This window comes from Electrona antarctica (assembly GCF_951216825.1).
Source record: "Electrona antarctica genome assembly, chromosome: 19".
NCBI lineage: Eukaryota > Metazoa > Chordata > Actinopteri > Myctophiformes > Myctophidae > Electrona > Electrona antarctica.
Window position 1 is genome coordinate 15,806,341 of NC_136800.1, and position 22,963 is coordinate 15,829,303.

The 22,963-nt window shown below is 40.3% G+C and overlaps 1 protein-coding gene across 4 annotated transcripts; it reads left to right on the forward strand.

The window, feature by feature from the left end:
* Positions 1 to 245: 245 nt before the first annotated feature.
* agfg1b (ArfGAP with FG repeats 1b) lies at positions 246 to 17,150 on the forward strand. Of its 4 annotated transcripts, none has more exons than XM_079529428.1 (12): positions 247 to 694; positions 7,883 to 7,976; positions 8,207 to 8,322; positions 9,160 to 9,292; positions 9,652 to 9,811; positions 10,015 to 10,122; positions 10,599 to 10,743; positions 11,242 to 11,321; positions 13,170 to 13,262; positions 13,502 to 13,660; positions 14,678 to 14,772; positions 14,957 to 17,150. In XM_079529428.1, exons 1-12 carry the CDS (start codon positions 528 to 530, stop codon positions 15,053 to 15,055), a joined length of 1,449 nt encoding a protein of 482 aa, XP_079385554.1. In that variant the 5' UTR covers positions 247 to 527; the 3' UTR covers positions 15,056 to 17,150. The 4 variants fall into 4 exon arrangements, with proteins under 4 accessions (XP_079385556.1, XP_079385554.1, XP_079385557.1 ...); XM_079529429.1 differs by having other exon boundaries at positions 248 to 694; positions 15,005 to 17,150; XM_079529430.1 differs by lacking the exon at positions 10,015 to 10,122 and having other exon boundaries at positions 246 to 694.
* The last annotated feature ends 5,813 nt before the right edge of the window (positions 17,151 to 22,963 follow it).

Genomic DNA, 22,963 nt, shown 5'->3' on the forward strand with positions numbered 1-22,963 from the left:
TTTTAATGGGCGTGGCTACAAAAGATCAAGCTCTTACACAATCTCTGAAGTTAGGGACCATACGATTGGATTTACATTTCCAAAACATGGTTTTATTTTGATTAGCCTATTACTAAATTTTACTAAAATGATAGTCTCGCGTAGCCAGACAACTGTTCCACATTTGGAAATTGTGAGAGGCAACAGTCTATCAACGCAAGACTACTAAAATGACTATACCGGGTCCGTAAATCAATTTATACTCTAGTCCATACAGACAGTTAAACGCTCCAGACCGGTCTCGTAACTTTATTTTGAAGTCATCAACAGGAAGTGTTGATGGACTGGCTGGGCGGGTGACATGACAGCGGTCCCGCAAGGTGTCTATCTGTAGTATTCACTATTCTGGACCACCGCCGCCGTCGAGGCAAGTCTGTGTCCACACCGAAAGACGTCGTCCTCCCCTCCCGAACAAGTTCCACAGAATTGGAAAAGACCCCGTTAAAACCCCCTTCGTCTCCCCGTTCGACGGCAGTTGGATTTCGGCCATGGCGACGAGTGCTAAGCGAAAGCAGGAGGAGACCCATCTGAAGATGCTCCGGGAAATGACCAGCTTACCGCCGAATAGGAAATGCTTCGACTGCGACCAGCGCGGCCCGACCTACGCCAACATGACAGTGGGCTCGTTCGTCTGCACCACCTGCTCCGGCATCCTGTGAGTAACGCGGCTCTGTGGCCACATCAGTCCGGCGTCGGTGCTCTTTTCTCGGCTGTTGTTAACGCGGCCAGCCGCCCGCGGTGCCTGCCTTCGGGCGGTGGGTCGGGCATGTTGTTGATTTGAGAGAGAGAGAGCGGAGGTACATACCGTCTAGGACGAATATGACAAGGATACGAAGGTGATATCACGAACAAGCGGAAATATGTAGCCTGCATTATTTTTTTAAGAACATACATGTTTTTAGTAACGCATAATTCAAATATACTGAGGGATATATGAAATGTAAAAAAGGCAGACATTCAAAATTCCGAGGGATAGTTAGATTTTTACATGTATAATAAAATAATAATAATAAATAATTATATAAATATATTTGCATTTATTTATACAAATAATATAAATTTTAATTAACATATTACAGGCCCCCATGAGTCTGAAGTGCTTAGCTTCATGGTTCTTATTTGTGACGTCACTGTCGAATCCTTTGTGTCATTGTTCTAGGGTACCGTTAGCTCGTCAGCTAATTCAGGACAGGTATCTGTGCTTTTTAAGCCCCCAGGGCAGGCCGTTTGTCCCGGGCTGGGCAGGGCTCAATTCTCTCAAGCTTTTGTTTACAAGGTCTAGCTCACTTTCTGAACCCTGGGCAAATATGGCATCATCGTAGCTGCGTTTAAAGTAAGTTGGTTGAGAAATGTTGTTTCCGTTGCCTTGGTTCTTCTGACTCAGAGTGAGTCAAGGTTACAGCAGTACTGCATGCGTTCCAGATAGCAAGAAAGTCAAATATTTGAGCAGTGTGTTTCAAAACATCACGTCACAACAAGCAGGCCAACCTCCTCACGTTGAACTTTACAATACATGGACATCCCTCCAGCTGCTGCAAGTCATGTTGATCACATCCCCAGCCACACAACACAGTTATGCACACACACACACACACACACACACACACACACACACACACACACACACACACACACACACACACACAATCCTTATCTCAGGACTATATACACAAGATAAGTAAATATCTTATCTTAGGGAGTGTCTCACAAATTGGGAAACACTTTTCACAAAATGGGGAAGTAGGTCTTTTTGTGCTGCTGACCAATCGTATGTCGTGTCATGTGTAAGCCTGTGTGGCAATAACTTTAAATGTGATTTGTGAATTGTGATGATTACTTATAATTAGCCAACTGTCTGTAACTACGATCAGTACAACAATTTAGAGCATTCGTTGATTTTCTGGGGAGGCTTGCAAATACATTTGCAAACATATTGCTTGCGAGGAGTTTATTTGACAGTCCCTAGTAATGGCAAATGTGTATTGTCAAATTGTTTCCCCAGGCCTCAGCCCTTGTCAGCATTTGTAAAACAGAATGCTGAGTGTGATCAATAGATAAGTACCACTTGGTGTTGTGAGTAATGAAATATTGGGCCTAAATTTGAAAAGAAGCTTGCTTAAAGGACAACTCTGGACTAATTAACATAATTAAAGTATAATTTTCCTACTTAATCTGATCCCAATTGACTTGCCATGGGGTAGTGCTGCACGATTCTCACGATTCTCACGATTCTCACTACTACTATGGGGTCTATTTTGCAGAATTGCACCAGTCTCGTTTCCCCAGCAGCCCTCATAGCATATAGAGTGGAGACAATAAGCATATTGCTTCTTAAGCAATTTGTTGCGGTCAAAAGTGATTAAAAAAGTGATTAAATACACATCCATGCCTTGGTTGTGCCACACGAGCCGCCACAGTCTCGTAAATCATGTTTTGGGGTGTGCGTTCAGCACAACTGCCAATCAAAGTGAATGTACTGGCCAGGCCAATCACATCGCGTCTGGGACTTGGCAAAACACATAACGGCATAAACATCTGTTTAGCAGACTGAGGCAGCTTGTGTGGCACAACCAAGGCATTTTGACCGCAACAAATTGCTTAAAGAACCACTAAACCACTTTTCAACCTATCTTCATATAATTGTTCCTCACTAATGTTCATGATAAAATACCACAATTTCTTTATGGGCTGTGGGCAGTTCAGAAACCCGTCCACCAGTGACATTGTTAGGCAGATTTTCTTTAAACAAGATTTAAAAAAAAATATATATACCGGTATTTAGATTTTTATGATTTTTAACGATGACAACTTTTGTCATCGTTTTCGCAACGCAACTTTTCAGGAATAGAAAGCCTGCAGTTTCTATTAGCTTGCATTCCCCATCGATGATGTCACTGGTGGATGGGTTTCTGAACTGCCCACAGCCCTCCTATGAGACAAGACCTACGTTGTAGAGTGTATTGGCGGAAGTAGCGGGATTTTGGCGGGAGTACCGCTCAAGGAAATTACGCTGACGCATTACAAATCTGTTTACATTTTCTGTGAATGAAACAAGTGTTGTGATTGGTCCAAATTAAAAATATATCTGGGGAAATACTTCTGAAGTATGTTCCGGCCCGACACTTGTCACACTTCTGCCGATACACTCTTTGCCTTAGGTTGTGACCAGGCTTTTCTCTTCGCAGATAAGGCTGAGAGCCTGAGACCGAGGCTAATGAGACACAGACCAAGTAGAAACAAATTGTGCTTTTTTATCATGATCATTAGTGAGGAGTGAGGACCAATTATATGAACATTGGTTGAAAAGTGGTGAAGTGGTCCTTTAATCCATTTAGACCTGAGGACGATTCTACAAATGCCTTCTAAATCCTTTCTGAAAAATCCATGTTTCTATGTCAGTGGTTCTCAAACTATTTCATGTCAAGGACCACCAAAAATATATGTAATTGCCCGCCAACCCCCATCTGAAAATATGTTGTTCCAGGGACCCCCCAGAAGCAAAGATTTGAGTGAATGGGTTAAGTAGCAATTATGCTTAGGCACTCCGAGTAGCTGTTGGCTGCTGGGGAAACTGGACGACAGGGGCAATTCTGCATATAGACCCCATGGCAAGTAATTTTGGATCAATATAAGTAGGAAAGGAGGTTATATGTTATTTAGGCCAGACTTGTCCTTTAAGCATATTAACCAATCATTCACTCTTCCTTAAAATAAAAATAAAAACACACCTTTAGTAATATGTCACTTGTCAGCTTCCAGTATTACATGTGCTGTAAGTACAAAATATCACTTACACTTACAGCACTACACTACAGCATATTTAGTTTGCGAATGGTAGCACATAACACATCTCAGATCTGAGCATCCATGTATGATGTTCACTGTTATTTTAAGCTGCAACCTGGAACCTATTTTGTTGTTTTAATCTGTAATATAGTAGAGTATGTAAATACAATATAACTTGTATGTCTGCACTGCAGTGGTTAGAGGTGGTCTCCCTACTCTTCCATTGAAACATTTAGACCCTTGGAGGAGTAGGAAACCTACTGGTTGACAAGTAGTACTGCCGGAAGCTCATAATCACCATCTCTCCCCTGGCCAGGGAGGGGGTTCAGGGTACAGGCTTTAGTTTAGACATACTATTGGTTTGACTGCCATTAGACCAACAACCTACCTCAAACCCTAACCACAATAGTCCATGAGCCAGACCCCCCTAATTTGCGCGTTAATTACGAAATGGGTGGGCAAATTCTTGTTTGAATTTTTGACTAGCTGTACTTGTCTACTTCACATTTTTGTATGATAACAATCGCAGACTAGCAGCTTAGTGGTAGTTATCATGCATTGAGTACATGCACCCCTATATTGCCACATGCAAATTGTGACAACAAATATATGATCAACTTTTGAACCTTACTTTGTGCAGAGACCAATGAAACCACTTTTCTGCATAATTCAAATATGGGGAATTGATTGGAATGGTTATTTTACTTCCACAAAACTTCCATATATGCTTAAATGGGCTTTTAATGCAGTATTTTGCACACACATCTAAGAAATTTAAAATAAGGCTTGCAAATATCCCCATTTTGGAAGTGTGTGCTAAGAACCAACATATTCCTAATGGCTATAGAAAACTGCTCACCATTCTAAGCTTTAATATGAGTGGTAACATGTGTTTGTACGTTTTGTAACTCTAGAGATACAATCAGAAACACTATTATAGTGTGATAACACGAGCCAGGGCCATAGCTATAGAATCAAATCGGTGGGCAAAGCTGGTGTGATTTTTTTGACTTGTTGTGCATCTCTACTTCACAGTTTGGCATGATAACCATTGCAGACACATAGCTTAGTGGTCGTTATCATGCATTGAATATGTGGCCCCCTATATTACCACACACATTCTTACAAAAATATATGATAAACGTTTGAGCCATTATTGTGTAGAGACCTATAATCACACCTTTCTGCATAATTCAAGTATGGGTAATTGACTGGAATAGTCATTTTACTTATTCAATACTTTCATATATGCTTAAAACTCGACACCAGGCTGGCTGAAGAAGTTCCTCATGCAGAAGACCCCAACACATTGTAGTGTCTGGCCCTTAGACTTATTGACAGTCATGCCGAAGCAGGGTCTCACTGGAAACTGGTGGGGCAGAGTGAATGGATAGATGATGTTGGTTGGACACACTGCGTGGCCGTGGACTGCATCCCACATTGACACCAACCACAGATCTTGCAGCTTTAGGCGTGCATCTCGTGCTTTGTCTGACTCAGCTCTCTATGCACGTTGTTGTGCGTCACGCATCCGGTTGCAGTATAGGCTCGGGTACCTTTGGGCATATTGGCATGTAAAAAAGGTGATCTGTAACTGCCATCTATTAGCCAATTCATCGTTCTGTTGAGCTGGTCAAGTCATGGTGATGTCAGCGGTATCACCTTTTATGCCCATCTTTGTCAGGCATGCCCAAATATGGGGTCTATGCAGATGTCAGAAGTCGGTGCCCAAATATGGAGTTGCAGAGGCAGAGGCCTTGTGATGTCAGCTGTGGCCCGGGCAGAGGCCTTTTGTGGCGGTTCTGGACAATCATGGGTCCGACCAACTCAACACCGGGCACTGCACTCCCTGTGGGGGTGTAGAACGCGTGTGTCGAATTTGAAGTAGGTGGGGCGAACGGTTTTGGTGTTACATGTATTACAGACGTACAGCTGTACAGACACAGAGACTTTGCATTTATAGTTAAATGATACATTGGCTACTATATGGACATTGAATATTCCCTCATTTAAAACCTTTGATTTTGACATGTTAACAAAATGAAATAAGAATGTTGACTCTGTCAATACAATATTCAATTGACAGTCATGCAAAATCAGGCATATTTTCCTATATAATGCCTAATTTGCATATTTAAATATACAATTTCAGAAAACTTGTAATACAATAAATCATTGTTTTCATGTAATTAATCAACTATATGCCGTGTTGGGACCCCAGAAAAAGTGCCTAGAAAATGAATTTCGTTCCCGCGTCATGGGCACTACTCATTCAATGCATTTTTTCAAATCAACCTGGGGACCACTATTGTGTTGGGTGGGGATATGGGCTAAGATTAGTGCTTTTGTAACTTAACACTTGCTATGCATCCCATGTGTATACAACATCCCACTGTTTCTTAACCGTTGACTACTACTGGTAAAATGTCCTAATAATAATGACTCAACCAGACAATCCGGTGCACTTCCCCTTTCTTGAGATTCTAACTCCCTTTTTCTGTTGAATTTCTTGAACTCCAACTTGTCAGTAAATGACTACATGGATGGACTCATCATAGGTCACCAGGTCATTCAGTGCACTTCCCCTTTCTTGAGATTCTAACTCCCTTTTTCTGTTGAATTTCTTGAACTCCAACTTGTCAGTAAATGACATGGATGGACTCATCATAGGTCACCAGGTCATTCAGTTCACGGTTTCTCAACTAGTGGAAAGAACATTTAAAAAATCAACAAATCCTACATTACTAAATGCATGGTCAGGGACCACATGCAATACCTCCACGGACCACCAGTGGTCCACGGACCACCTGTTGAAAACCCATGGTCTACTAGATGGACGTGTGTATGCACTTACAGAGATTTTGTGCATTAATTATTTAATGCGGTATCTCCAACAGGTCAACATATACGAATCAAGGTATCTGGCTTTACAACCCATATACCTTGAATGGCTTGTATTACCTTGGGTACGAGTCTTCTAGATGAGACAGAATAACTGGCTAATGGCTAAGCAACTCGTAGACGTAGAGCATTGAAGTAGAGGTTTCCACATCCCGGTTAAGTTCGTATCGAACACCACTGTAGTGGGTCCTAACGAAATAATCAGCACTGGTTCGAGCTATTTTACATGGTCCTGTATCAATATGAATGTGTATATTAGAGTGTTCTAGATAGATGTAATCATACATCAGAGCATTTCAATGTGGCCTACTAGGGAAGTTTCATGGTGATCACTAGTTAAGTTTTTTCATCCTATTCACATGTATATAGGTGAAAATAACAAAATGTGTGATAAATATGAAAAAGCTGCTCCTGTGGAAGTGTTATCATATATAAATTTACTTATATTGACCTTCTAAACAATTTAATATAGGTATGGTTTTGCCCACTCATTTCGTAATGAAAACTTGTCTGGCTCATGGACTACAAGCACGGAGCAGCGCATGTCCGACCGTTGTTTCCGCATGTCGGTCCGTTGGTGTGTCTAATCTTTGTGTGCATCCCGGGGGTTCAAGGTTGTGCTTTATTGGTACATATTGTTTTAAAACGTATTTTTGTTCGCTTCATTCAGACAATGTAGCAGCATAGGTAATAATAATAATAATTATTATTATTATTAAAAAAGAGTGCAAAAAAAGAGAACATCAGCGTATGTCATGTACACGTGCATATGAATTTGGTATTATACACCAACTGTCCTGTCCAACTGAATATTTTCAGTTGCTGCCACATTATGTTGCCTGAGGCATTGCCTAAGGGGTTGCCTCTTGCCTGAGTGGTAGATGACTGGTCTCTCACGCCAGAGACCCAGTTTTGAATCCTGGGTAGGACATAGAAGTTGCTTAAATGAAATAAAAAATCAAATAAAGATCCTCAGGATGAATTTCTCTTAATTATTTTAACCCCTAAATGAATGTGCAATAGTGGTTCCACACTCCTGCAGTGGAAGGTGAATGGAGATCTGTTGGCGTTTCTTTTGGGCAGATGAACTGTGTGAAGAATGTCTCCTGCTTCTATCTTTGTTGCCTCTCCTAACGTTCTTCTCCTCCACACACAGACGAGGTCTGAATCCCCCACATAGAGTGAAGTCCATCTCCATGACCACGTTCACACAACAGGAGATCGATTTTCTACAGAAACACAATAATGAGGTAGGTCGGTATGCACGTCCTAGTGAAAGGACTGAGAAGCAGCATTCATATTAGATGCCTGCCGCTAGCTACAGTCTACTTTATTGCCATTCCCTGTCTTACGAAGGTGTTGTGCCGAAAATAGCGGATCTACAAGCTGAGCTTGTAGGTCCGGTATTTTTGGCGTGCAACACCGTCTCGTCTTATGACGGACTATAAATCAGGCTCTAATTTCCGTCCCTACTTCTTAGGTCTGTAAACACATCTGGTTGGGTCTCTATGATGACAGGACATTGGTTGTGCCAGACTTCCGTGAACCACAGAAAGTAAAAGAATTCCTTCAGGAAAAATACGAGAAGAAAAGATGGTGAGTTTTATTTAAAATGATAGCAGAGCCAAAGAGCCAAACTCAGTCAGTTGTCTTTAAAAGTAATCTGACTAGATGACAATTAATTGTTGGCTATGTATTTCGTTAAAGGGTGCCCTTGTTTATTTACAAATGTTTAAAAAAATTAAAGCTTTATTAAGCAACAGGGGTCTCCTAATCTCTACAGCTACTAATGTTATCCAATCAAGAGATCAAGATCTTTCTTGGTATGCTTTTTGAAAGTAATTTTGTTATTGACAGCAGATAGATATATTTTAGGCAGAGAATTCCAGAGTGATATATTGACCTGTATAAGACTTTAAAGAGCCATTCACACCAAGCACAATAAGGATAATTATGTGAGCGACGAGCCCACTGATGAACGATACTTTGTGTAAACAGTGGCACTAAACATGTCTGAGCCCACACATGGAGGGAGTCTCAGGAGATCTCCGCCTCCGTGACAATGGTGCTGAAAGACGCATGCAGATGCTAATCTTACTCTTAATTTATTATCAGAAGGCAAGATAATTGTATCTCTTAATAATAATAATAATTACAAAACTATCACTGATTCCGTGGGTGAGACCGATTGCACTGCATCCCGTCCTGATGGATTTTGATTGACTGTGTTTCTATCGCTCTGAAAGTGCGATAGATCATTGTCGTTATTGTTGTGGTCTGGACTCTGCCATCCACTTAAGTCGAAACAATTTTGAAAACATTATTTTATGGTTGTACTGTAGTCAGTGTTCTTGGTGTGAACATCTGTTAAGTGGAAAGAAGGGTTGCATGCGTGTATGTGGACCTACATACTTTGCATTCTTGCATGTGTAGGTATGTTCCTCCAGACCAGGCAAAGGCAGTAGCCACTGTCTCAGTGTCTGGTTCCTCAGCCAGCAGCACAGGCAGCACCCCCGAGGTCCAGCCACTCAAAACCCTGCACCTCAACAAGACCCCGCCTCGCCAGGTAACATAATGTCTGCTTTCCCATTAGAAATGCATCTTTACAGTCCAGTTTGTTGTCCTATCAGCCCTATTATACCTCTGGTTTTCTGTTAGGATCCCTACTGCTGATTCTTGTCTGTTTTTTTAATAAACATTTTTAATTTTAATTCATTATTCTTCTTCTTCTTCAAATAGAAACTTTGAACAAATCTACGTTTTTCAAATTGATTACAAAATGTTCTCCAAAGTCGGGCTAGCATTTAGTCGGCCTCTGGAAATAGATAAGGATAGAATACCAAGTCTAGGCTGTCTAGCAGCGGTCCTGGAGGACGAGGGTGGTAAACCACAGGTCTAACCCCTCATCACCTCTCCCTACCACAGTCTCCAGGGTTGATTCGCTCACAGCCTCACAGCATCAACCACAAGGAGAAGAAGTTTGACTTGCTGTCTGATCTGGGCGGAGACATCTTTGCTGCCCCGCCTGCTCAGGCCGCCAACTCTACCAACTTTGCCAACTTTGCACAATTTCCCAGCCAATCAGGTAGCCACTTCTTGGTTAAGATTATTATATCCCCTTCACTAAGCAACTGGCATGGTCACTCTTTCATTCTTTTCTTTTTTGTTTTGTTTTTTGTTTGTTTCATCCAGGTCATGTCATTATCACTGTCACCATCCTCTGTGGCATTCTCTGAGTTCTGCATTCCTCTCATTTCGGTGTTTTTGTTTCCTTGTTTGTTGCCACAGCAACTCAGGGTAATTCAAATGCCAACTTTGCCAACTTTGAAGCGTTTGGCAACTCTGCAATCCCATCCCATCTGGGCACGTCACCCCCCTCCAAGTCCTTGTCATCAGGTACCCCCTCTCTCCACCATGACCATAACCCCACCTATCCACGCCTTCTCATTCCTGTCTCCATTCACATGCAGGTTTTTACACATTGTCCAATTTTATGTTGTCCTGATGCAGCTAAACATTTTGTTTACCTGTGTGTTTACATGTGTGAATGTGTTGGTTAGCGGTTAAACGTAGCATGATGTCATCTTTATACAAATTTTATTGCATCACACGACTGTTACACCGTCATACTGTAAATTGTATATAGCTTAATTGACTACTTGAGCAAGCCTACAAGGCGAAGAGCGTCCACATACAGTCACCTGTCTGTATGGAAATGTTTTAAAATGCCTTGTGGTTTCTTAGATGTCTCTTACCGCCAGCTACGTGTACACAGTTAACTGTTTACATTTCCATCCCTATTGGCCACTCAGCCCTCTTTTAGTTATTATCGCGCCTGGGCAAGACTATTATCTACTCCGTTCCCTCTTCAGGGGGAGGCGTGCCAATCCCGTCCATGTCCAGTGCAGTCCCCGCTCAGTCCCAATTTGGGATCTCTGCAGAAGACCGCTATGCAGCTCTGGCTGACCTAGACAATGAGCTCAGCTCCTCTGCCCCGACAGGCAGCAACGCGCAAGGGTGAGACAAGTGTTGTGGTATTGCTGACCAATGATCTAACAATGACAGATTGTGTGCCAGAGGCTTTTCAGATCTTTGGTTATAACTGTTATATCTCAAGTTTTGTTATTAAAAAAAACTGTTAAAATCTGAACATGATTAAGGATTACTGTTATTATGGTAAGCTCACATTTCATATCACACACACCATAATAATACACTAGCCCCCTCCTCATTTTTGAGGAGAAAAACAAAATGCAAATAAAATTGATGTACCAAATAATTTCGTGACCCCATAGTCAGTGTCGCGACCCCAACTTTGGGAACCCATGCCTTAGACAAAGTAAAAACCTAAATGCCCAAATCATGGCACTGTCTTTGTGTTGAATTGCCTGCACACGTCATACAAACCTTAACATGCAAGCTTTAAACAACATGTTAAGACAGCTGCAGCTTGATATGCATTGTATATTGTTTTAATGGATGTAAGTCTAATTAATATAGATTTTGTTTTTGCAGGAATATGTTTGGAGCTGTGCTGGGATCCTCACCTGCCCAGACTCATTCTGTTCTACACAGTATGCAGCCAGGCTTTGGAGGTGTTTTTTGTAATAAATATGTTTGTAGTGTAGGCCTGCAACTATTGATTACTTTTTATATTATTTGAATAATCAAGAAGCGGGTTTATTTTTATATATCAATGAATCGATTAACCAGTGAAGCCATATTTGATAATTCATTGGTTTGAAAATAGGCGATCTACTGTATAAGCTCACAACACATGACATCAAGATGTGTGAATTTGTAGATCTGCTATTTTCAAAAACGATGTCACCTATAATATCATAACCAAAAATAGGGATAGAATCTATCTATAAATGCACAAAGTCTCTGTACGTGTGTACGTCTAATCCATCCACGTAACTCAAGAACCGTTTGCCCCACCAACTTCAAATTTGACACACGTTCCACACCCCAGTGCCTGATGTCGAGTCGGTCGGTTGTCCAGAACCGCCACACAAGGCCTCTGCTCGGGCTCTGGACTGGGCCCCTGCCCAGGCTCCATATATGGAGCTGGCCTGTTGTGACATCACAAAACCCCATGCCTGACTCAGAACTCTCTCTCTCTCTATATATATATATATATATATATATATATATATATATATATATATTAGAGATCAGCGGATGAGCTTTTTTGTCACCCGAATCCGAGTGTGCATATTTATAATCCGCCCGTTATCCGACCGCATTAATTAATTAATCCAATTTATATATCCGCAACCACCCGAAATCCGCTGCAGGGATAGCCAATCTACAAGCTCACAACACGTCGCTGGCTCGCTGCGACGCGTTGTGAGCTTGTAGATCGGCTATTTATAAGTTGTGTCACTCACCACTGCCGACAGTTCACTAACGTTACGGTTGTATATTCCCATTTCCATGGCAACAAGGCTGCCGTCCGTTCAGTCAGTCACGTTCGCACATCGCAACGAACGTGTTTTCATGTGGCATATATCCAGCCCTCGCTCCCATGCAGTCCCATGGCACCGAGTCCCACGCCAAACTTATATTCTTCCCTTCTGTTTCAGTTAGTTGTAAGTTTCTTTCATACTCTCAGCTGCCTGTTAGCCTAGCAACTAGCAGCCCACTCGTTGTTGTGGTCCTTCTTAGCCAATATAGGCGTCTAATTTGTGCCTGATGGAAAATATTAAAATACTACTAACGCACGCATGCTGAGATTTTGTGCCTTTTAAAAACTATATTATAAGACTATAGATAGATGCCATTCATTTATTTCCAGCATTATTTCACCCGCGGTTTATCCGATATTAATTTATAATATATTGAATTGACCCTAATCCACCCTAAACTGCGGTTCACCCGCGGCAACCGCGGCTAAATCCGCCACCCGCTGGTCTCTAATATATATATATATATATATATATATATAGGGTGGAACGGGTACTCTGTTTTTAAGTTGCTTGATTCTGTATTTAGATTTTATCTTAACAGACATGCCCCCTTCCTATACAAACCCATTGTAACTTAAAACTTGTTTAACCATGTTAGATTAATTGAAAACACCTGTCTGGTTCTGGTGACTGATATTGTCCTTTTAATGCGTGAGGAGACAGTGTTTTCTTTTATCATTTTGGGGGGAAATGAAAATGAGTAATAATGGCAAAAAAGAAGAAAAGAAAGAAGTAATTGTAAAACCACAGTCTCCTCACACAAGGGGGTGTTTACAAATTGATATCAAATATCTAAATACTGAATCAAGCAACTTGTCAAACAAATATTCCTTTAAACTATTTAATACTCTAAATCAATTGTTTTGATATACTGTTGCACCCCTAATGTATTATATTCAATATGATTGAATGTATGAATGCAAATACCTGTACTGTGTTAACGTTTCTTACTTGCCCATGTATTCACTCCAGCTGTCCCGTCCACAAATCCCTTCGTTGCTGCAGCCGCTGCCCCTGAAATGGCCACCAATCCTTTCCAGACCAATGGCAGAGCCCCAGCCGCAGGTATGTTCGTGTGCATTGGCTCACTTTATTATTTCTAAACAGCCAGTTGTATTAGCCACTAGCCAGTAAGTAAGCTAGTTTTTTTTATTGATAAGGTAAGTTGTGTCTATGTTTAAAATTAACTTCCCTGCCTCCGTTACCTGTGTGTGTGTATGCATAATGTGGTGTGTGTGTGTGTGTGTGTTTGTATGTGTGTGCATACATCGTGCGCACACGTTGCTGTATGTTGTGTGTCGTAGCATCGTTCGGTACTGGCTCTATGAGCATGCCCGCCGGCTTTGGGAATGCGTCCTCCTACAGCCTGCCGACCAGTTTCAGCGGAACCTTCCAGCAGCCCTTCCCCGGCCAGGCCCCAGTCCCCTACCCCCAGCCTGGGGCCTATCACCCTCAGCCGAATGGTTAGTGGCCCCCTCGCTACACCCCACCTCGTTAGCCCCTTCATACAGTACCTGCCAATGAAAGACCTCTTACTTGTATTGGTTGAATCGACTGTTAGGCTTTGTTTGTTCAGACTGGCAGCCCAAATAATATGTTTGGTTTGTCCAGATTGGAATCAGATTGCTGAACAGCCAAAAAAAATTAAATGCATGGAAACACATTTTGAGGAATCAGATTTGAACCCTGTTTCTAGGTGGTTCAAATCTGATATGTAAAGATGTGTCTCAGTTTTGAGAATCATATTTGAATTATGTTGCTAGGTGGTTCAAATTTGATTTGTAAAGATGTGTCTCAGTCTGGTCACTGAAGCCTGATTTCTAAGTTTTTTTTTTTGTGTGACCGTATCACTGAAAACTACACACTTTTCAGCTTGCGACACCATCATACGAATTACGAGTATACAGTAATAAAGCATTACTCATGCCGTTAAGTCGTTACCACAGCAACTAGTGCAGATGGGTTGACTATTTCTCCATACACAAATCAGACCTGGTGACTTGCAAATTACAGTTTGGACAGTCGGTCCTAAAGATACTTTTTGAGAAATAAAAATTGCCTGCAGTCTGAATGAAGACTGAAAGAATCCTCAGATTTGGACATTTTTGTCCACATGGTGGCATTCTATACTGGGAGTTATGCTTCATAGCAAAACTGACTTTTCAATGGCAGATACTGGAGTATGATATGGGCTGTGTTTGGGCCACAAAACATACTGAACAGGAACTGAAATCATTGACTGCGCATCGTTCACGTCTGAATGCACCCTGAAACATCACCTTGTAATGTTTCATTTCACAGTCTTAAGTCACATATTAGTTTTGTCAAGAACAAAACATGACTGTTCGTGTTTGACTTTACAGTTGCAAGGGTTTCTGACTTGCACAAACAAACCATAAAGTAATGCAAACTACTGTTGAGGACTGCAGGCCCGGGGCCAACATTTGACATGAAGCCCAGTCTCTCTTGCATTTCCCTAGGCCCTGCATATCCAGTGTACGCTCAGAACAAGGTCTCCATGACCCCATTTGGCCAGCCTATGGCTGGCCCGGGCCTGTCCAGTAACCCATTTATGGTGAGCATGTATCCTCTTTGTTTTCTCACATATTTAAAAGAAGGCTTTTGTGCTGAATATGTGAATGGAATAATTGCAATTATTCAATGTTTATTATTATGTTAAATAACCCTGCAAGTTCAACAAAATTTGAAAAATACTTTCATATTTTCTTAATATTGTGGTATTACTACCTTTATTTAAGTACAACTGCTGTCAACCCCCACCCTCCTGTCCCTGTGTGCTGCTTCAGGCGGGAGCCCCAGCAGGATCCTTCGGAGGTTCCACCAACCCCTTTCTGTAACGCACCTCCAGTCCTCACCAGTGGAGGGCAGCATGCAGCACATATTCAATGCACCCCGTTCTGTCATGCAAACCAGTGACTTCTATCTCCCCCCCTCCCCCCCAAAAAACAAGAAGACTCTTCCACAAAGATTTCTTTCTTTCTTTTTTTTGTTGCTTTTTTCTTAAGGAAAAAAAAAGTTTACAGCACTACAAAGGAGGACAAAAGGACTATATTGAAGACTGATGGACAGTTCTGGAAAAAAAAGAAACAATTATAAAATGTTGGACTATATACAGTACATTATATACATTCTATTTTTTGTTTATGTTAATGACTGTAAGCTCTTTGTGCATATCATCGTTTGTAATCACAGTACATGTATAAGGACTGAGTTAATATAGGTGAGTATATACGCACACCTTGTGGAAAAGCCACTACAATGTATCTGCATAAGGGTATACTCTATATAGGTTTAATTACAGGGTTTCCATCCATAAAACTCCATGGTCCGTGTGGGTTTAGCAACTAGAATGATGCTCCGATGCCATCTAAGAAAATGATTAATTGTTTTATTTTATTGTTTTTTGAGCTTCGTACTTCCTCGTCACCCTCTGGCACAGAGGTGGAACAAATCACCAACTTAAAAAATTACCCAGAGAAGTGTTCCAAAGTGTCACAACAAGTTGACCCTGGCCTAAAATAGCCTGTGTTAACCCTGCATATCTTAGAAAACAACCAATTGGTAAGTCGTGTACGGTGTGTTGTAGTTGGCGCCCGCTTCGAATTGTGTTGAGGTTGTCATGGAAACATGAATCAAGTCGGACTGATGTGTGAAGCCTAGACCTCATGCTTAATTTATACATCGTCGGTCAACGTTATCTTGCGTCGAAAATAGCCGACCTACCAGCTCAATACGTGGATGCAAGGCATTGTGAGCTTGTAGATAAGCTATTTTCAGCGCAAGACCAGCGTACGACAAAGTATAGCTCAGGCTTCAGGGTTAACAAATGGAAGGACAGGCATAGCGACTGCCCCACCCCAGTCCATTGAGTTCAATGGACAGGTGGCACCATCTTGGGAGGTTTTCAACTATTACTTTCAATGGTGTGAGGTCACATTCTCTTTTTATTATAGCACAAATGATGTGTGATGGAGAGGAATGTGGGCATTAAGACTGATTTATTATAAATCAGTCTTAATGCCCACACTAATTATAACACATAGTACAACACGCCTCTTGCCAACAAGAACCTTCGCGCTAACAGCACATCACTTCATGAATGATATAACCTGTTCTTTTTGGCGAGCGACACCGTTGTGCGATGGAGAATAAATTGGGCTTTTTACCTGCCTGGTTTGTCCTTGTGACCTCTGCCTCTAGGTGTAAAATAATTTACAAGAGGAAAAGTGATAACTGACAAAGTGTTCATGTTGGTACTGGAGTTGATCAGCATCCCGTTGGGTCGTGACTTGTGATAATGACCCGTTGCCACCGTGACAAGAGTCGGTGAAATGTTTACTAGGCCTTGGCCAGAGTGACAAATATACAGAACTTGAATTATGAATGAATTCTGTATTTATAACCATGTCCAATTCGCCTTTTTCTTTCTTTATTTAAAGATAAAGGGCCTTTAAGGTGAAGGTAGATGGAATTACTTGTTTCCCTACACTACAGTTTGCTTTAAAAGATGAGTGGTTCTCAAAATGGGGGCTTGGGGACCCCCAGCGGGTTAAATATGTGATGGTTAGGAGCCAAATGGACCCTTACAGGTCTGTAACTCATAGTGTACAAATGGAACCAAAGGGACCCTTGCGGTTCCATTTGTACACGAGTTATGGGGGTCTGTGGTACTAATCATGCATAACAAATTGGCGCTCATTGAAATTAAGCGTTTGAGAAGAACCACTGCTTTAGGGGGACAGCTTTGATAAGGGGTTGTGTCATTACCGGGGCCAGTGCCTGTTTCTGAGAAATGAATGAGTGTCTCACTTGTGCCACCATGTGACTAACAATGAAGTTGACAATGTGTTACTTGACTTTTATGAGAATAGGTAAGTCAATGTGTACATATATAAATATATGTATAAATATATTAAAGATTTTTAACTACAACTTTTTTGGAGAGTTAGCATTTTTATGTGTTTGATTTGTTTAAATCAAGACTAACCATATTCAATCTGCATAGGCAAACATTTTCATTCGTTTCATTTTTTTCTGCGACACTTTGTAGGCATGTAGCTTGTTTGCTATTTGTTGTACGGTATATATATAGCATGGTTGGTTAAATGGTTAAAGATAGATTTTACCACCCCTTTGTGAAAGTAATGGTTACAGCCCATAAATTAATCATGCATTCAGTTTGGCTTTTGAAATGAATTATTTACATGTTGATTCACCGAAGCAACAATTTCGATTAATTTCCAGTATTCTTATCTTAATCGGCTTCATATCATTTTTGAATGCTCAACCTGATTTGGTTCCACTGTTCTAATATTAATTCAATGATGGTGAAATATTTTGATTCAAACATGCATATTGTATGTGCTATGTATGTTATTAATTATTGTACCTAATATAGCACTAACAAACTTAATGTTTCACTCAGCCTTTCATTCCCATGGCAACGTTTTTTGCCATGGGAATTATCTATCTTTTTTGCCATGGGAATTATCTATCTGCCCACTAAATATTTGTATTTATGTAATTGTTTAATAGCTATATTTTCTTTTTTAATTTATTTGAAAGGGGTTACATTTTTGTTACAGAATTAGCCAAACGGCTTCAGGGCTTCAGTGCAAGTGGGAAAGACTAGAAACAGGACATGTGACATGCTGTTGTCGGTCACCAGAGATTTCGACCCAGGACTATTCGACCCGGACCATTCGACCCGCTCTCGACCCGACTTTTCGGACTTTTCGACCCGGACCGCGAGAGAGAGAGACAGAGAGAGACATAGAGAGAGAGAGAGAGACAGAGACATAATAATAATAATATGTACATTGATTTACCAAACAATTATTTTGTTGGTGTTTTTATTTACCAAACAATTACAAAGCTAATGGAGGCTAATGGAGGCTAATGGAGGTGATCAACGATCACATTCCTAAGGCTAGCAGCCTCATCCCCATAGCAGAGTATGACGTTTTTTGCTAGTGGGGTTTTGTGAATAATCACATGAAGTATAAAAGTATGATATATAAGAAAAGTTATAGCTATAATGGTAATGCCTTTATTGATTGTATGCTGTGATTTGAATACACTATATTTTGTCATTCAGTCATAAAGTGACGTTCAGTCTACACATTAGCAGCAGCTCTGTGTTGTCTGACAATTATTCTTGCACTCATTTTATTCTCCCATATAGAACGACACAATGTAACATAGCTCTGTTTACACAATGCTGTACCCCCCTCCAACTGTATATGTTCCCCATCTTAAATCTTGACATGAAGTATAAAAGTATGATATATAAGAAAAGTTATAGCTATAATGGTAATGCCTTTATTGATTGTATGCTGTGATTTGAATACACTATATTTTGTCATTCAGTCATAAAGTGACGTTCAGTCTACACATTAGCAGCAGCTCTGTGTTGTGTGACAATTATTCTTGCACTCATTTTATTCTCCCATATAGAACGACACAATGTAACATAGCTCTGTTTACACAATGCTGTACCCCCCTCCAACTGTATATGTTCCCCATCTTAAATCTTGAATATGGAGAATTAGGCATCATATATGAGATGCGAATATTATAATTGGGATTTCATTTATATTGCATATTTCATCTTACTTACATTTTGTTTACAAGGTGAATATGTACACAGCATATGACCGTGTCCTTAATCATGTTTAAGGAGGATAGGCTATCATAAGCTTTTAGCTTCTGCCTATTTCCTTTTGATCACCTCAAACACTGATGGATGTAAGATTGTATAAATGTGTGCTTGTACTGTGAGTTGATCAAATAAACTAAAACAGTGCCCCACCTCCGCCTCCAATTAAGTGTGAGAATACCACCTTATTCAAGCACAGTCATTGAGATGGATATGCAGAGAAACACAGGCCATCAACGATCACATTCCTAATTTCCTTTTGATCACCTCAAACACTGATGGATGTAAGATTGTAATAAATATTCCCCAGTTCAAAGTGAATGGGTTGAGATGATGACTGATGTCTCCTTGTCCTCCTTATTCCTCCGTGATTTGCATACTGGTGTGGTGGTTACCTCCAAATTATCCTCAGGTCAGTTTATCTGTTGTGGCCATATAGGAAATAAGCTAATTAAAGTATGTTAAATACATTTCATCAGAAAAGTGAACATTCCAATGTGTTTATAATGCAAACAAATACTAACTTTAAAAAAAAATGGTGTTTAGAACCAAAAATCAGACATCAGGCAGCTTTTTATACAGTTCTAATTTCCATTCCTTGTTTCTTGGCCCAAAACATCTCTTCTGCTTGTTGCCTCTCCTAAGCAGAGATTGGATAGATATGAAATGACCATGAAAGCCTGATTATTGTAGTCATGAAAATGGAGGAAACACATTGAATCAGATGGTGTTTGCCAGGGTTGTGTCCAAACTTTTGGCCTGTACCGTAATACATACATAGACATACATACACACACACACACAAAAAAACCTTCTTAAAAAAGTATGCAACTGGGGGAGCATGCTTACAATATTTACTCACCACCGTCACCTTGTACTCTACTACCCTCTAGGGGTTACACCGTTTGTCTGTTTTCTGTATTTATGTTTTGTGTGAGGACTGCGGATGAAAATTAGCATCTTTGCTAATCCCGGTGTATTTACGTTCATGTGACGTTCATTAATATGCTCTGTCCTGTCTAAATAAACAAATAAAGTAAAGTAAAGTAAAGATAATTCGACCCGGTAAAAACGGGTCGAAATCTCTCGAATTTGCGGTTGGTCGAATAGTCCTGGGTCGAAATCTCTGGTGACCGAAATATATGGGGTCAGAACAGTATCAAAAGTGTCACAGTAAATATTACAGATTTGCAACTCACGTGAGTGAACTCACAGGTTCACATTTGTGTTTTGTATCCACAAGTTCAGATTTGTGTTTTGTATTTGTGTTTTGTATTTGTGTTTTGTATCTGTAATTCACATCTGTGTTTTGTATCCGTGTTTCGCATCTGTGTTTTGTATTTGTGTTTTGTATTTGTGTTTTGTATTTGTGTTTTTTATCTGTAATTTGCATCTGTGTTGTATCCGTGTTTCGCACCTGTGTTTGAACATACAAAACACAAATCTGAACTTGTGGATACAAAACACAAATGTGAACCTGTGAGTTCACTCACGTGAGTTGCAAATCTGAACTTGTGAGTTACAAATCTGTAATATTTACTGTGACACTTTTGATACTGTTCTCGCATCTGTGATGCGATGTGAGCTTGTATATCAGCTGTTCTCTGTGCACAACCCTGTTGCGCTTTGAAGTATATGGGCAGTATTATGCATGTCTTAAGTACCAGGTCTTATTACTTAACTTAAGACCTGGAGGCGTGATCAATGCCATTTGGCTATTCTGAGTGGACAAACAGCATTGACCACGCCTCCAGGTCTTAAGTTAAGTAATAAGACCTGGTACTTAAGACACGCATAATACTGCCCTATGTCTCCTAGGGAGCACCTCACTAGCCAACTCACAACTTAAGAGGAGGTTGAATGGACTGAAACCGCTCCCCAAAACAACAGGTTTTGAGATCTGTTGGGAATTGATTAGATGTGTGCGCCCAGTCCCAAGAGACCCAGAAAAGAAATCCCCGATTTTCCTCATAGACTTTTCAGAAAGTATTTATTTAAAGATGTTTACGCCGCAAACCAGATTATATCGCAAAATGGAAAGATATGGAAAAGGAATTTGACAAACATCCCATACAGAATATTATAGGGGACAAAGAAAAGTTTAAGAAAATGAAACACCGTATTGATCCATCTCTATTTACACTAGAGATTTGGTTTAAAATAGTTAAAACATATATGTTAGAAGAGGATATAAAGATTTTAAAATGGATGGCATTTGACAGTTCATTTAAACCAGGACACGATAAGGGATTTAAAATATGGAGTAATAGAGGAATGAGTGTTTTGGAGAAAAATGGGGCATTGGAGAGTTTCAAAGATTTGAGTGATAAATACATGGATAAGCATGATTTCTTCAGGTATCTTCAACTACGGGATTATTACACTAAGGAAATCAAACTAAGGGAGGCCCTCCATAGAAGTGAATGGTATAGTCCAAATTATTAAAAATATATACAAGGGGAAAAAGATTCAAATTATATCAGCAATATATACAACTTTGATGAGTTGCAGTCATTCAACGGAATGAAGAAATGGGAAGCAGAACTAAACATAGAAATTACAGAAAAAGATTGGATACATACGTGGAAAATGCACCAATCGTCTACCAATTCACGGATATGGAGGGAATTCTCCAAGTCCCAAAATGGATGATTTTTGGAAAATGATACATGATCAGATACAAAAGATATTGGGATATGAGGTGCATATGAAGTGTGATGTTTTGTATTTAGGAAACTTATTGGGGGGAAGGGGAAAGATACGAGGAGAGGATAGATATCTGGTAAACATGTTGGCGGCAGGAAAGAAAGCTATCACAAGAAAATGGGGACAGATGGAACCTCCAACACAGGGACAATTTGATTCAGGAGATACATCTCATGGAGAAACTGACACACCGTCTGAGGCTACAGGAAGAACAAATGGAGGACAAATGGTCCAAATGGACAACATTTAAGACTGAACAGAATGAATAACGGTATGGGGGAATGAGGAACAACAGTAAATGCCTAGAAATAAGTAATGTAACATGCAAGGTTTGAAACGCAATGTCGATTTTCTTTTTTCATGTCTGTTTGTACTGTATGTTTTCTTTTTCTGTATGTGATTTTCTTTCTTTTGCTATTGTTCAAAAATGTATAAAAAAGATGTTTACGCCGTGGACAAAGCCAACTCTTGTCGTGACAAATCATGACAATAAACGTTTTGGGCCAAACAAAGAATTAGAAAGTAGAAAAAAACGGCAGGTTACAACACTTTTTTTGTTGTTTTTCTTCTTTGTAATTATTTGTTTGGTCCAAAATATTGTGTTTGTCATGATTTGTCACGACTCGAGTTGGCTTCGTACGACGCTTAAAAGGTCTTTTAATAAATACTTTTTTAAATGTTTATGTGAAAAATGCATTGGGATTCATTTCCTGGGCCTGGCGTCGTCATGAAAGGGGGCGGGACTGCGACGCTCTATTGGCTGAGCTTAAAGTTCAATTTATGAGTTCAGAGTTCAACAGAGGAAGGTTAGGCTGCAGGCATGCAAGAGTGCAGGAGTCTGAAAACGCCTGTTTTGCTTCCAGTACTCTATCCAGAACCTAGGCATTAAGATTGTCTTAACATTTCACTGTCCTATTACATTTCTGATCAGATAATAGGCTATTGGTCTTAGCTAGAAAACGAATTGACAGACATTGAATGAAAACATGACTGTGATGAAAGCCCAATATCCACTAAGCAGCTGTCCCTGCAGGTGTAATAGTGGTTATGGAGAGACAGACACTACAGACCAGGCCAATTAGGCTATATAATAGTCAATTACAGTAGGTCTATTTTGTTGAAATTGAGTAAGGAAAGTGTGTGGGCAATGGGCATACCAAAATCAAATTGAAAATACTTAATAATAATGTAAAAAGAATAGCTGCATACTGCAAGCATGCAATATGGTTTTGCTTAGGCTGCATTACACTTTTAATTTCATGGCACTGCTGTGTCCTCAAAAGACTGGAATAATTGGACTGATTGATTGATTCCCTCTCTAACCGCAATCATTTGAATGTTGCACTAGGCCTACTACTACTATAAGATTCCTTTGAACCTG